Source organism: Conger conger, chromosome 15 (assembly GCF_963514075.1).
Source record: "Conger conger chromosome 15, fConCon1.1, whole genome shotgun sequence".
In the NCBI taxonomy this organism is placed as follows: Eukaryota; Metazoa; Chordata; class Actinopteri; order Anguilliformes; family Congridae; genus Conger; species Conger conger.
The window spans coordinates 38,362,876-38,377,950 of NC_083774.1; the positions used below are offsets into that span (position 1 = coordinate 38,362,876).

General features: G+C 43.1%; 1 protein-coding gene across 1 annotated transcript in view; it reads right to left on the reverse strand.

Annotated features, from left to right (window-relative positions):
- Positions 1–8,334: 8,334 nt before the first annotated feature.
- LOC133111125 (protein kinase C-binding protein NELL1-like) overlaps positions 8,335–15,075 on the reverse strand; it is a 328,107-nt gene continuing 321,366 nt past the window's right edge. The window contains exon 19 of the mRNA XM_061221274.1: positions 8,335–8,604. Coding sequence (XP_061077258.1) covers positions 8,335–8,604 — 270 coding nt within the window. The remainder of the gene's footprint in view (positions 8,605–15,075) is intronic.

Below are 15,075 nucleotides of genomic sequence, written 5' to 3' on the forward strand. Positions count from 1 at the left end.
ATCCACTCAGATCTGAAATTACTAATTTAACGAAGGATGTGCCTCAAGGAAATCATGATTTTACAATTTAATTTTAAATTTTAATTTAAAGTTTACAAGCTTTTTAAAAATGAGCAGACGATTCATCTTTTGCAGTAGGCAGTGATGTCCATCCATTATCTGAACCCGCTTATCCTGAACAGGGTCGCAGGGGGGCTGGAGCCTATCCCAGCATACATTGGGCGAAAGGCAGGAATACACCCTGGACAGGTCGCCAGTCCATCACAGGGCACACACACCATTCACTCACACACTCACACACTCACACACTCACACACTCACACACTCACACACGGGCAATTTAGACTCTCCAATCAGCCTAACCTGCATGTCTTTGGACTGTGGGAGTACCCGGAGGAAACCCACGCAGACACAGGGAGAACATGCAAACTCCGCACAGAGAGGCCCCGGCCGACGGGGATTTGAACCCAGGACCTCCTTGCTGTGAGGCGGCAGTGCTACCCACTGCGCCATCCATGCCGCCAGGCAGTGATGTGCATGGTTTAATTGAAAATGACTTTCTCCCAAGATATTCCAACTGTGTAAATACATGCAGCATGTCAACCAAAGCACGCTTGTATTAAAGGGGACAGTGTCAAACAACATCAAACAATGACATAGGAAATCACGAAAACCAGAAAGAGTCTACAGCACTCCAGGACTGGAGCTAAAGACTCCTGGCTTAGACTGCAGCACACCAGGACTGGAGTTAGAGACTCCTGGGGAAGAGCACCTGTGGTGTTGGGTCTGGTGGAGAGCCCTGTGGTGTTGGGTCTGGTATGGAATAGTCGTCAGCAGGTGTCACTGATTGTTACCATGGTAACATGGGTCATAGGCCTGAGTTAGCCTGGGGGTAAGGTGTCTCATTTTGAAATGGATTAACTTGCATTAGACTAATCTATGAGCAAAATTAAGACTGGCCTTCACTACAGACCAGTCTAAAATGTATTTGTGAAACCAGCCCCAGAACTGGTATGGCAGCATTGCAAAAAGGACAGAAGCTCAGAAGGTGAGGGGTGGCTTGATATTCATATATTATAGGCTATTTCCATTCCATGGTTCATCATGTTTCATCAATATTTTCAAGTTGCCTGGGTGATTGCACTTGTCCCACAGAAAGCATATACTGAATTTTCCTAGACATTTCTGCACAGCACTGATTGACTTTTTTTTTTTTTACACTTAAGACTATTTGATTTGAGGGAGCAGAAAGACAAATTTATTTGAACAATAAAACCAATGTTGGCTTACAAGGATGTAATTGCCTTGATGGAAGCAGCTACTTCATTATAATTTTGATGTCCCTCTCTTGGCTATATCATCATGAACAATGTGAAGATTATAGCAATAAGCATGCCATTTCTGCATGTGTGGGATCATACACCATGTCTTCGGCAGGTTTGTTGATGGCCCTGTTCGAATTTCGAAACTTATTTCTGTGAAAAATAAAATGAGTTGAATGTTGACAGATTTTCTCAGTCCAAATTTTAATTTTTTTTCATTTTCTTTGCATGTTTGAAAGTTTAAGATTTTAATCTGTATGAAACATGAAACAAGGAACCTTGGCTTGAACTAGATATGACTGTCAAAGTAAGTCATGTAGAGAAGTTAATGTAAACAACTAAAATATTTATTAACTTAATAATTTACAGAGAACTCTATCACAACACAGTCTTCAAGTCAACAGACACTTAACCCTTTAAGTACAATTATGGTGGGGCTTCAATAATACAAACTATGTTTCATTGAGAACCTACATTAAAAACAAAAGGCAAGGTGAATAATCAAAATTACTTCAGACAGAAATAAAGTGAAATAATACATTTGAGGCAAACAAGTTTTTATGCTGTACATTATATTGTTGTATTTTATGGTGTACGACCAATTTTGTGACTGATTTAAACTTATACTTTTTTAAATTTACACTTAGTGTAAGCAATTCTATATAATACAATCCTATTTCTACATTTCGATACAAAGGTAAAAACTGAAACAACCCATTTGCATGGTATTTTTTTTCATTATGGCATTTTACACTGAAACATTTCCCTGCTGTTCGATAATGGTAATGGAGATCTTTACATACGTTGACAAATACAAAAAGGGTTAAGGCAAGAATAGAAAAAAAAAAGTCAAAAGAATTTGTTGTAATTACAAATAATATAAATCTTTTCCCGTACTGTTAAAATTCTGTGGCTTATAATGTTTTATCATAAGATTTCCTTATATTTGTATGTATATCCAACACTTTACACTTTATTTACAGAAACAAACAGGAAAAACAAAAACTACTCCACAAAAATGAATAAGCACATAAACCAGAAAATAACAAACATAATTACTGTTTGTTGCAAGGACATTCACATAGAAGTTTCCAGAATAAGATGGTCTCTGTTGACCCCTCTAGTCACAGAATCAAAAATGCCATTTATGCCCTTAACATAAACATGCCCTTAACATTCACTAGTGCAGAGACTGCACTAGTGAAGCATCACTGCGCACATGACCTGTTACAGCCCTACTGTGGAGGAGGGCAGCCTGTGCAACAGAAACAGAATCCCACCTTTACACCAAGCAGTGGGCGAACAGAGCTACCACACACTATCAGTGCCTCATCGACTTGAAGCCATTGCTGCCATGGAGAGCAACGCCTGTGATTTGTACAGACACATGATTGTCATGTGGTACAGTGATTGGCAGCTCAGTGGTTGTAATGTGTAATTCTGGTCGATGGCAGAGGTTTTCAGATTATGTACTGCAGACCTACATATATGAAAGAAAACCACAAGTAGGCCATTGAGTTAGTGTCCACAGTGTCACTGGAACTTTCTGACTTGTGTATCAGTGACTATACAAAATCCTTCACTTGTCATAGCTCCCGGCTCTCTAGATGAATTATATATCATTTTCTGTTAAATATGTACTCTGGGATATCACCTTCAATTCATAACTCAGTGTGGACTAAAACATTTTAGGTGAGTAACAACAAACATTCAGAATGAGAAAATCCAGACAGTGACAGAAGAGGAACATACAAATGCGTGTATAGACACAGTGAGTTAGAGGCATCTTCCCCCTTTTCCAATGAACATAAAGATGCACAGCAAATGGTAGTTTATGGGGCTCACCAGAAACATATTGCAGCCTTTCCTGAACATGCATTTCCCTGTGGAAAATGCTGTCCCAAAGTTCATCTTCTGAGCTCTCGGCATATGGAACCATGGGGAGATTATACTGTACCAACAAAGCAGAGGCCAAAATCCATTCCTTTCCACCCTGCCAATACGCAAATAAGACTGGCCCCTTCTGAACTGCTGCCAGAGCTGTGGCCCCTCCTGACATGTTGCCAGTAGACATGGCCCCTCTGTAATTATGTTAATTACAAAGGACTTTGCCATCACACTGCTGTCAGTTAGAAATATGCTAATGATCTCTCAAAGTCAAGATACCATCTCTATTCCATTGAAACTCTACCCAATGTACTGCTGAGAAGCATTATGTACTCCGATCCTGTTTGTACTTTTTTAGGTTTTAATAATAGGTGTGTTTAGCTCAGTCTGAAAACAGTGATTTTATGGATAAACCAAATGCTTGCAAAAATACAGATTTTTCTCCGCTACAGTCTTAAAAAACAAGTGAAGAGGTGAAGATTCCAACTTATGGAGGATATAGGGTCTGTGAGCTGTAGGAAGTAATAAAGGGTAATGCTGAACATTTGCCGTGTGGAAAATAAAGATTGGGAAAATGTCACGGTGTTCTCTCTCGAATTAGATCCCTGAACACAGAAAACTAGGAACACGTGGCGATGTGTGGGTGATGTCCATCTCCCATAGCGATAGACATCATTTTCTGTTCTCTCCCCAGCCTCGTCCAAGTGCCAGAGCCTCGGTACGGAAATGCTCCGGCACCTTCTCGACATGGAGAACCTAGCAACAGTCTGGCATGGAAAAATTAAGCAAAAGGAAAAACAAACTAGGGTTGGATCTTTTTTTAACCGGATGATCACCTCCTGCAGCACGCTCAGGAAGTGTTTGGGAACAGCTGGGTCTAGTTGTTCCGGAGACATTCAAAATCCACTGAGCAGCAGATTCTCCCATTCTGTGGACGAAAAAGCCAGACATGGTGACAGACAATGTTACCACTTTCCTTAATGCAAACACATTCACACGACACACCCACGCTCCCTGGCTGCTTTATGTGACTCATTTTTACTGCCATATATTGGTGCGAAATACCAATCTCACCGGATTGTGTGCAGATAAATGCACACTGTTGTGAAAAGATCTAGAATATGCTGTGATTTCATTTTCTATGTGGTTGGTTTGGTTTGATTTCACGTGCTGAGTTGTAATTATGCAGCTCCAGTTCGACACTCACAGACACAGACTCAACTCAGAGCTCCAAAAAAACTAAACAGAAATAAGTGGCTAAGACCTTAAGACCTTGGGGCGGCTGGTAGCGTAGTGGTTAAGGTACATGACTGGGAGCCACAACGTCAGTGGTTCAAATCCCGGTTGAGCCACAAGAAATGATCCGCACAGCTTGAGTTAAGGCCCTTGAGCAAGGTCCTTAACCCCACGGTGCTGCACTGTGGCTGCCCACTGCTCCCAATATCTAGGATGGGTGAAATTCAGAGGCCAAATTACCCCACAGGGTTCAATAAAGGATATCATATCATATCTTATCTTATCTTAAGACCTAGATTCAATCAATATTTCCATTTGATTTTCAACTGAACAATTATTCAGTCCTTCAGTTTGAAAGCACAAAACTAAAGCCAAATGGGTCAAATCAAGTGTAGAATACTGTTTCAGTCAAAGCCTGAATATAGGAAAGCCCAAACTAGCAATCAGTCATGATGCCCAGAGAGCATCTTTCATCAATTAAAATAAACATGTGCTATGTGTTCAACCAGAACACCCTTAGAAATGCGCTTGCATGCTTGAGGGAGGGAGATAATTGTGTAGGTTTATGTATGTACATACAGTGGTGTGAAAAAGTGTTTGCCCCCTTCCTGATTTCTTATTTTTTTGCATGTTTGTCACACTTAAATGTTTCAGATCATCAAACAAATTTAAATATTAGTCAAAGACAACAAGGGTAAACACAAAATGCAGTTTTTAAATGAAGGTTTTTATTATTAAGGGAGAAAACAAATCCAAACCTACATGGCCCTGTGTGAAAAAGTGATTGCCCCCCCTGTTAAAACATAACTTAACTGTGGTTTATCAAACCTGAGTTCAATTTCTCTAGCCACACCCAGGCCTGATTACTGCCACACCTGTTCTCAATCAAGAAATCACTTAAATAGGACCTGCCTGACAAAGTGAAGTAGACCAAATGATCCTCAAAAGCTAGACATCATGCCGAGATCTAAAGAAATTCAGGAACAAATGAGAAAGAAAGTCATTGAGATCTATCAGTCTGGAAAAGGTTATAAAGCCATTTCTAAAGCTTTGGGACTCCAGCGAACCACAGGTAGAGCCATTATCCACAAATGGCGAAAACATGGAACAGTGGTGAACCTTCCCAGGAGTGGCCGGCCGACCAAAATTACCCCAAGAGCGCAGCGACGACTCATCCAAGAGGTCACAAAAGACCCCACAACAACATCCAAAGAACTGCAGGCCTCACTTGCCTCAGTTAAGGTCAGTGTTCATGACTCCACCATAAGAAAGAGACTGGGCAAAAATGGTCTGCATGGCAGAGTTCCAAGATGAAAACCACTGCTGAGCAAAAAGAACATTAAGGCTCGTCTCAATTTTGCCAGAAAACATCTTGATGATCCCCAAGACTTTTGGGAAAATACTCTGTGGTCTGACGAGACAAAAGTTGAACTTTTTGGAAGGTGTGTGTCCCATTACATCTGGCGTAAAAGTAACACCGCATTTCAGAAACAGAACATCATACCAACAGTAAAATATGGTGGTGGTAGTGTGATGGTCTGGAGCTGTTTTGCTGCTTCAGGACCTGGAAGACTTGCTGTGATAAATGGAACCATGAATTCTGCTGTCTACCAAAAAATCCTGAAGGAGAATGTCCGGCCATCTGTTCGTGACCTCAAGCTGAAACAAACTTGGGTTCTGCAGCAGGACAATGATCCAAAACACACCAGCAAGTCCACCTCTGAATGGCTGAAGAAAAACAAAATGAAGACTTTGGAGTGGCCTAGTCAAAGTCCTGACCTGAATCCTATTGAGATGCTGTGGCATGACCTTAAAAAGGCGGTTCATGCTTGAAAACCCTCCAATGTGGCTGAATTACAACAATTCTGCAAAGATGAGTGGGCCAAAATTCCTCCACAGCGCTGTAAGAGACTCATTACAAGTTATCGCAAATGCTTGATTGCAGTTGTTGCTGCTAAGGGTGGCCCAACGAGTTATTAGGTTTAGGGGGCAATCACTTTTTCACACAGGGCCATGTAGGTTTGGATTTCTTTTCTCCCTTAATAATAAAAACCTTCATTCAAAAACTGCATTTTGTTTTTACTTGTGTTGTCTTTGACTAATAGATACATTTGTTTGATGATCTGAAACATTTAAGTGTGACAAACATGCAAAAAAAAAAAAAAAGAAATCAGGAAGGGGGCAAACACTTTTTCACACCACTGTATGTGTGTGTATATAGGTAGGTCTGTGTGTAGATACATGTGGGTTTAATGGTGTCACACCATTGGTGTCACACGCTGTTATATGGTGTAAAATGGTGTTATGGGGTGTTATGTGGTGTTATGCTGTGTCACATGTTATGCATTCATTCACTGTCATGCAGTGTCATATGGTGTCAGTGTCATGTGTTGTCTCAGTGTCATGCGGTATTAGTGCCGTGCAGTGTCACATAGTGTCATGCGGTATCACAGTGTCATGTGGTGTCAGTGTCATTAGGTGTCACATTGTCGTGTGTTGTCTTAGTGTCATGCGGTGTCACACAGTGTTGTGTGTTGTCATGTGGTGTCATGCAGAGTCACACAGTATCATGTGGTGCCATGCCGTGTCATGCAGTCACACAGTGTCATGGGGTGTCACACACTCCTGTGGTGTCACTGTCACACTAATGTGGTATCGGTGTCATGCCGTGTCACACAATGTCATGTGGTGTCATTGTCATTTTGTGTCAGTGTCATGAGGTGTCAAATACTGTCATGTGGTATCACAGTGTTATTCAGTGTCACACAGTCATGTGGTGTCAGTGTCATGCAGAGTCATTGTCATATGGTGTCTCATGCGGTTTCACACAGTGTCATAAGGTGTCACATTGTCATGTGGTGTCTCACACAGTGGGCCTCATTTATCAAACGTGAACCAAACAAAATTCCCCCTGAATTCTTCGGAAATGCATTTGCACAAATACTGTGGGATTAATCAAAGTTTTTGTATGTCAGTTTTTTTGTGGGAGCCGAACAAACTTCATGAGTGGTCTCAGCTGTTCGCAGCATTAGACTCTCTTTACATTACATGTATTGCTTTAATAGAAGATTAAAGCATGGCTTACTTCCAGAAAATGGTCAGGTGCTTTCCATCCTCAGCTTCTTGTGGACTGGCACAGGATAGTGAAAATATATTGCTTCTTGATAATCCCAGACAGTAACGTCTCTCCTATAGACAGTATACAGTATGTAGGACTCAAGACAGAGATGACCAAAACAGTAATATCTCTGATGTGTAGGCCAATCCAGTATTCTAGTCCTATGTGGCGCATACGTAGTTTATGTAGTTTAAATATGTAGTTTATAAACACAAATAGGCTAATTATCAATGTTTAGATGTTAGTTTGGATGAAAATAAGGAAGCCTGCACACTGATATGCTCCTTACACACCTTTATTCTAGACAATGTTTCGATCCCAGTGGATCTTTGTCTGTTTTGGCACATCGCATTATGTTTCTCCACAAGGAAAATTAGCTTAATTTCCTTGTCAGTTTTTTAACAGAGTTCAATTTCAAGTTTATTCTAAGAAAACATCATGGCATAGAAGATGTTAAGTCCTAAATAAGTTTTATATATATTTTCATGTTCGCAAAGAGAAGTTACAAATTAGCTGTAGCGCACACAGTCATATAATGATGAATGTGTTGGCAACACAGTTTCTTTTTTTTTTTTAATTGCCTGGTATTTTAGGGGTGTCAGTTTATGGTAATTATACATTTTGTGCACGCGCTTTTTGTTCACGATTGATTTGGATTTATCAACATACACACTTCCCTTTCATGAATCCGGCGCAAATATTTTGTTTCTTTCCGATCACACATACATTCTCACACGGATTTCCGAAGAAATTGATAAATGAGGCCCACTGTCATGTGTCTGGCTGTGTGGGGCTAGGCATGTGCGGTTCCCTTGCCTTGCAGGTGCACACGGTGCAGGGCGACCCAGGCAGGGTCCACACGGAGCCACTGAGTCGCCGCATGCCGGACAGGTCCTGGCATGTCTGCCGGATGTCGTAGGTGATGTTGTCAGCCAGGCAGGGATCTGTGACACACCGGGGACAGCACTCCCCATCTCCCCTGGTAGTGTATTCACAGGACTGGGCGGGGCAGGCCAGAGGCCAGCAGTCCACCTCCCCCTCCTGCACACACACACACATGGAACACCCCACAAACACTCAACAAGTACATTCGTAAATTCGGTCTGAGAACACGGGAGTGCACCCAGGGTGCTCTCTGGCTGTTCAGAAATTGAGAGTGGTCAGAGCGTCCCCGTTCGAAAATTCAGATGGCAAAAAAATGGCAACGTTAGTTAACAAGTATCTATGGTCAACATCACTAACGTTAGCTATAGAAAGCTAGCTAACGTTAACGTCAACATGATTAACAGACCGTTCGAAAATGAACTGATTTCAGAGTATGACGTTGAAACCAGAGCGCTCTAAAATCAGAGCAAATTTTCAGAGTGAATTTACAAACGCACCCAACATATTACATTACATTACATTACATGGCATTTAGCAGACGCTCTTATCCAGAGCGACGTACAACGAAGTGCAAATCAAACACAAGTATAAGTGCGAAGAGGATCTGAGAGGACAGTACAGTTCTGAGTCCTAGTGTAAACATACAGATAATCAGAGCCCTTGAAGAGTACAATCAACTTCCAAACTAGCATACCACTGTTGGCAGCTAGAATACCCTGAGTACAACAATACAACAGCCAATAAAAAACAACAATAACTATACAATCTATACATAAGTGCCATTACAGCCTAAGGCTAATCATGGTGGTGAGTTGCGGAGGGAAAGGTGTAGCCTGAAGAGATGAGTCTTCAGTCTGCACTTGAAGGAGGTCAGAGACTCTGCTGTTCTGACATCCACCGGGAGGTCATTCCACCACCGTGGGACCAGGACAGACAGCAGTCGTGAGCGTGAAGTGCTGGTGTGGCGAGGGAGAGGCGCCAGACGGCACGAAGTGGCAGAACGGAGGGGTCGTGTTGGTGTATAGGTCTTCATAAGGGATTGAATATATACAGGGGCTGATCCCTTAACTGCCTGGTATTCGAGCACCAAAGTTTTAAATTTGATGCGAGCCATAACAGGCAGCCAGTGGAGGTTGCTGAGCAGGGGGGTGACATGTGAATGTCTGGGAACATTGAATACCAGACAGGCTGCAGCATTCTGGATCAGTTGTAGCGGTCTGATGGCAGATGCTGGAAGGCCAGCCAGCAGAGAATTGCAATAGTCCAGGCAGGACAGAGCCATTGCTTGAACAAGGAGCTGAGTGGAGTAGGTGGTGAGAAAGGGTTGGATTCTCTGGATGTTGTACAGGAAGAACCTGCACGCCCGGGTCACCGTAACGATGTTCTCGGAGAAGGACAGCCTGTTGTCCATCACCACTCCAAGGTTTCTTACACTAGGGGATGAGGTCACTGTGGTGTCCCCTAGTGAGATGGAAAAATCAGAGAAGGGAGAGGTTAGAGCAGGGATGAAGATTACCTCCGTCTTACCTGGGTTGAGCTTGAGATGGTGGTTGCCCATCCAGCTCTGGATGTCTCTCAGGCAGGCGGAGATACGGGTAGAGACCTATGTGTCTGATGGGGGGAAGGAGAGAAAGAGTTGGGTGTCATCAGCATAACAATGATATGAGATGCCATGAGCAGGGATAACGGGGCCAATGGAGAAGAGGAGGGGTCCGAGGACTGAGCCCTGGGGGACTCCTGTAACAAGGGGGCGAGGGGTTGACACTCCTCCAGCCCAGGACACCTGGGAGGACCGGCCAGAGAGATAAAATTGGATCCACTCTAAGGCTGTGCCACAGATCCCTGTAGATGCCAGGGAGGCTAAGAGGATGGAGTGGTTGACTATGTCTAACGCCGCAGAGAGGTCAAGAAGGATCAGGACAGAGGAGAGGGAGGTTGCTCGTGCAGCCTGAAGGGACTCATTGATGGAGAGGAGTGCGGTCTCCGTTGAGTGGCCAGGTCTGAAGCCGGACTGGTTGGAGTCCAGCAGGTTATTCTGCGAGAGGAAGGAAGAGAGTTGGTTGGAGGCAGCTCGTTCAATGGATTTGGATAGAAAAGGAAGGAGAGATACCGGACGGTAGTTTTGAATGCAGGAGGGGTCTAGAGTGGGTTTCTTTAGGAGTGGGGTGATGTAGGCCCTCTTGAATGATGAGGGAAAGCAGCCAGAGGACAGAGAGGAGTTAACAAGGGAGGTGACAAATGGAAGGATGTCAGGCGTGATTGCCTGAAGGAGGTTTGAGGGGATGGGGTCCAGTGCACAAGTAGTAGGGCGGTGGGAGAGCAGGAGGTGAGACACATCAGCATCTGTAAGGGGACAGAAAGAGGAGAAACAGCAGACACAGAAAGGGAGGCTGGCACAGAGGTGGTGGTGGTTGCGAAGGTGCTGCGGATGTCTGCAACCTTCTCGTCAAAAAATACCGCAAAGTCATCAGCAGTGAGGGAGGACTGAGAGGGTGGGGGAGGTGTGCTGAGGAGAGAGGAGAAAATGGAGAACAGTTGACGAGGGTTAGAAGTGGAATTCTGGATTTTTGTTTGGAAGTAATTTCTTTTGGCAGTGGTGATAGCGGAGGAGAATTCCGCCAGGAGAGACTGGTAGGAAGACAGGTCCGATGGGTCTTTTGATTTCCTCCACTTCCTCTCAGCTGCGGAACGTAGAAGGTCAGAAACCCATGGGCTTGGAGGAGAGGATCGAGCAGGCCGGGAGACAAGAGGACAGAGAGAGTCAAGGGCTGAGGAGAGAGAGGAAAGCAGGGCAGAAGATGCAGAGTCAGTGGGTAGTTCGGAGAAGGATTCAAGAGGAGGGAGAGAAGCAGTGACTCTCGGGGCCAGGGACGAGGGTGATAGAGAGCGGAGGTTACATCGGACAGAAACAGTGGGGGTGAGAGAAGGGGAGGGAGGCAGAGGAGCTAGGGGGATAGAGAAGGAAATGAAGTGGTGATCGGACAACAGTGGGGTTAGAAGAGGAGCAATTCTTAGAAAGATCAGGTCGAGAAGGTTTCCAGCCTTGTGAGTTGGGGGAGAGTGCTGTAGAGAGAGGTCAAAGGAGTGAAGTAGTGGTAAGAAGGCAGCAGACTGGGAGGCTTCCAGGTGGATGTTGAAATCTCCCAGGAGGATAAGTGGGGTGCCATCCTTGGGGAATGAGCTGAGTGGAGTGTCAAGCTCATCAAGGAAACTTCCCAGGGGACCTGGAGGACGATAAACGACGACAATATAAAGTTTAACAGGGTGAGTAATTGAGACAGCTTGGCATTCAAAGGTGGATAGGGACAGGTCAGTGAGGAAAAACGTTTTTCCAGGAAGGGCAGATCAGCAAGCCAGTGCCACCTCCACGGCCAGAGGGCCGGGGGGTGTGTGAGAAGGAGAAGGAGAATGAGAGGGCAGCGGGGGTGGCGGTGTTCTCTGGTGTAATCCAGGTCTCAGTGAGAGCAAGGAACTGTAGGGACAGGAGGGAGGCATAACCAGTAATGAAGTCAGCCTTCCGTGTGGCAGATTGGCAGTTCCATAGCCCCCCTGCAACTGTGAAGTTGTCACAGGGGGTCAGTGAGGGGTAGCGGAGGTTGGTGGGGTTCTGTTGCCGTGGAGGGCCACGTCGCTGGAAGCGCGTATGCCAACATGTACACCCAAATGCATTCAATACTACCCTGTAAAAAATAAAGTTCAGCAATATCAAGATAATATAAATATACTCATGAATATATACCAATTGTTGTGCCAGGAAGAGTGTTGGTCGTCAGGCCTAAAAGGAAGACTGTTTTGAGGGCTGTGGAAACTTCATTTATTTTTTATTTTATTGTTTGTTTTTGCAGGGACAGCGCACAAGGTAATTGCACCAGAGTTAGCTTGCAGCTAATCTACATCTGTTGTCCCTGGGCAGGTAGACAGTTAACCACAGAAACAGCAAATACACTACATAAAACAGCACAATCCATGAAAGTCCATCAATGTAGTAAATAGTTAAAATCAGTATGATATGTACAAGGCAATCATTGGTGGTGACATGTCTGTGCTAACTTTAGTCAAAGCTTGAGACCACTTTAACAGAGAATACAGATTGACCAAAGCCTTTTCAGTTCATAATACCATTAAAAGGCATCAAGCCAAACCTACTGTCAGTCCCTCTGTGTCTGTTCTGCCCTCTCCAGCCCAGCTTCACACAATATATTCCAAAAACTGCAGCTGGCATTATGCTCTGGAAATATCACAGTCCACGCATACTAAGTGTTTGATGAATATATATCGTTGGCTTGACAAGCTGTCAATCACAGGCCTGAGCACTTAAAGTCAGCTCTTAATCAATGTTTTGTTTCTGCTGCCCTCTCCCTGCTCTGGGCTGGAGCTGTAGCTCAAGCAGCACAAGCTGACCCCAGTGTACACTACTGCTAAACCTCATTGGTTGCCCAGTGCCTGGCAGAAGCAGATGGGTTCCTTGGAGCTCAGTTCTGCTCAAGGTTCCTTCCTGTTTTTCCTTGCCACTGTCGTCCTAGGCTTGCTCTGAGGGGGTCTCAGGCCTGGATTCTTTGTAAAGCTGCTTTGTTTTATATTGTAAAAAGCGCTATACAAATAAAATTATATTGAATATAATTAAAGGCAGACATCCTTCTGAAAAAATGTTTTGTCCCGTTTGGCCCAAGCCACGGATCAAATAACAAGATGTTTTTGTTTTTATTTATTGATAATTAAAGTTTGGAGAATTCACCCAATTGAGAAAAGTGTTTTTGCTAAGGAAAAATATAAACACTTGTAGTTACTTGTAAGTCAAAGTTAAGGGACAACACTTGACTGAATCTAGGTGCAAGTCTGGCCACAAACACCCACAATAATATTAGATTACTTTTGGGTGCCAATTTTAATATTGATCATTCAGTCATCTGGAGGCAGCAGCTATTCGAAATGTTGTTTTGACCATATGAAGAGCAACCCTGCATTACTTTATAACAAAATTCATGACAAAGCTGTCAGCTGCACAACTCAACACAAGGAGGAAGGAATGATATTCAGTAACAGATAAATTGGTCTGTCTTTAGCAAACTATAAATACCCACATCTGTTTTGTAATGTTGCTTTTCTCCCTGTAATATAACTGTAATGTTTCTGTATCTGTCCTGTTTGTATTAATGTTTATTCTTGTTATTTATTCATTTTCATACATCCTTGGTTATTATATCCCATTACATTTTCTCATTTGTGATCCCCTTGTTATGTCTGCGTCTGAATGTTTACCAGCCGAGTCACTCCCCTGTCTGCGTGTCCCACTATTCGGGTGGTTACGGTAGTTTTCGGGATTTCAACATTCCTTTCAACCTCGCAGTTCTTACTTCCTGCTTCCCTTGGTAGTTAAATGTTGTAAAGCACTATTCTTACTAACTACTACTAATCGAGATATTGTACAGTACTAATCTGATTAATACACTTACTGTCTGTCTAATTAATTAACTAACAGTCACTTTTATTGGGTAGTTAGACTTATTCAGGTAACTAATTCACTAACATAATCTCTTAGTGTTTATGCACTGTTCTATAACTCCGCCTCCCTATGCTATCCCTGATTACTCGCTTAGTTTCAGCGAAGTGTTCGCACCTGTCTCTGACTATCACTACGTCTTCAATCTATGCAAATGTCTACTCCTTAATCTGGAGCCGTATGTTTTACATGCTTGTTTACGTGCATCCAGTCAGCATTTTTGTCTCCCTCCTGTTATGCTGTTATTACCCTATTATGTTTCCCCACCTGTTGTCTATTTGTTTAGCCCACCTTCTCCCCAACCCTGCCTAGATTGTCACCTTCACTCATGTATTTAAACCTCAGTCTCCGTTTCACCCATTGTCAGAACGTTGACCATTTATAGTGCTGAGTTCCTTGTATGCCTATTCTTGAGATTCCTGAAGACACCACTTTGATTTAGATTTCCGAGCTTGCCTTGCCCTCTGGTTTTGTTTGCCCATCTGCTTTCTTGGTTTTGATTATCTGCTTTGTTTTGTGACTTTGATTTTTTGCCTTTCACCCTTTGATTTATTGGATTTTTGACCTTTTTGCCTGTTTACTTGTAACAGATGAAATGATGAATACCACATGTCTTTGAGTATGAACTGAATATATTGTGTCTTTAAAAATAAAACTATTACACTAAAAATATAATAAGAACATTACAGCAATGGAATTCTTCATTCCCCTCCTTTCAGACGTATTCCCAAAGAAACGATGGAGAGTCACCAGTATTCTTTAGGAACACATATCATTGCTATTGGCTAATGGCTAACAGAAGTTTCAGGCACTCTGTTAGCTAGACCTAAATCCCATCGAAAATCTGTGGAGGGAGCTGAAGCTTTGAGTTGCCAAGTGACAGCCTCGGAACCTTAAGGATTTGGAGAGGATCTGCAAAGAGGAGCGGACCAAAATCCCTCCCAAGATCTGTGCAAACCTGGTGAAAAACTACAACAAACGTCTGACCTCTGTGCTTGCCAACAAAGGTTTCTCCACCAAGTATTAAGTCCTATTGTTCTATGGATCAAATACTTATTTCATGTGAAAATATGATATTAAATTTATAAAATTTATATGATGTTGTTATTGTGGATTATTTTGTGATA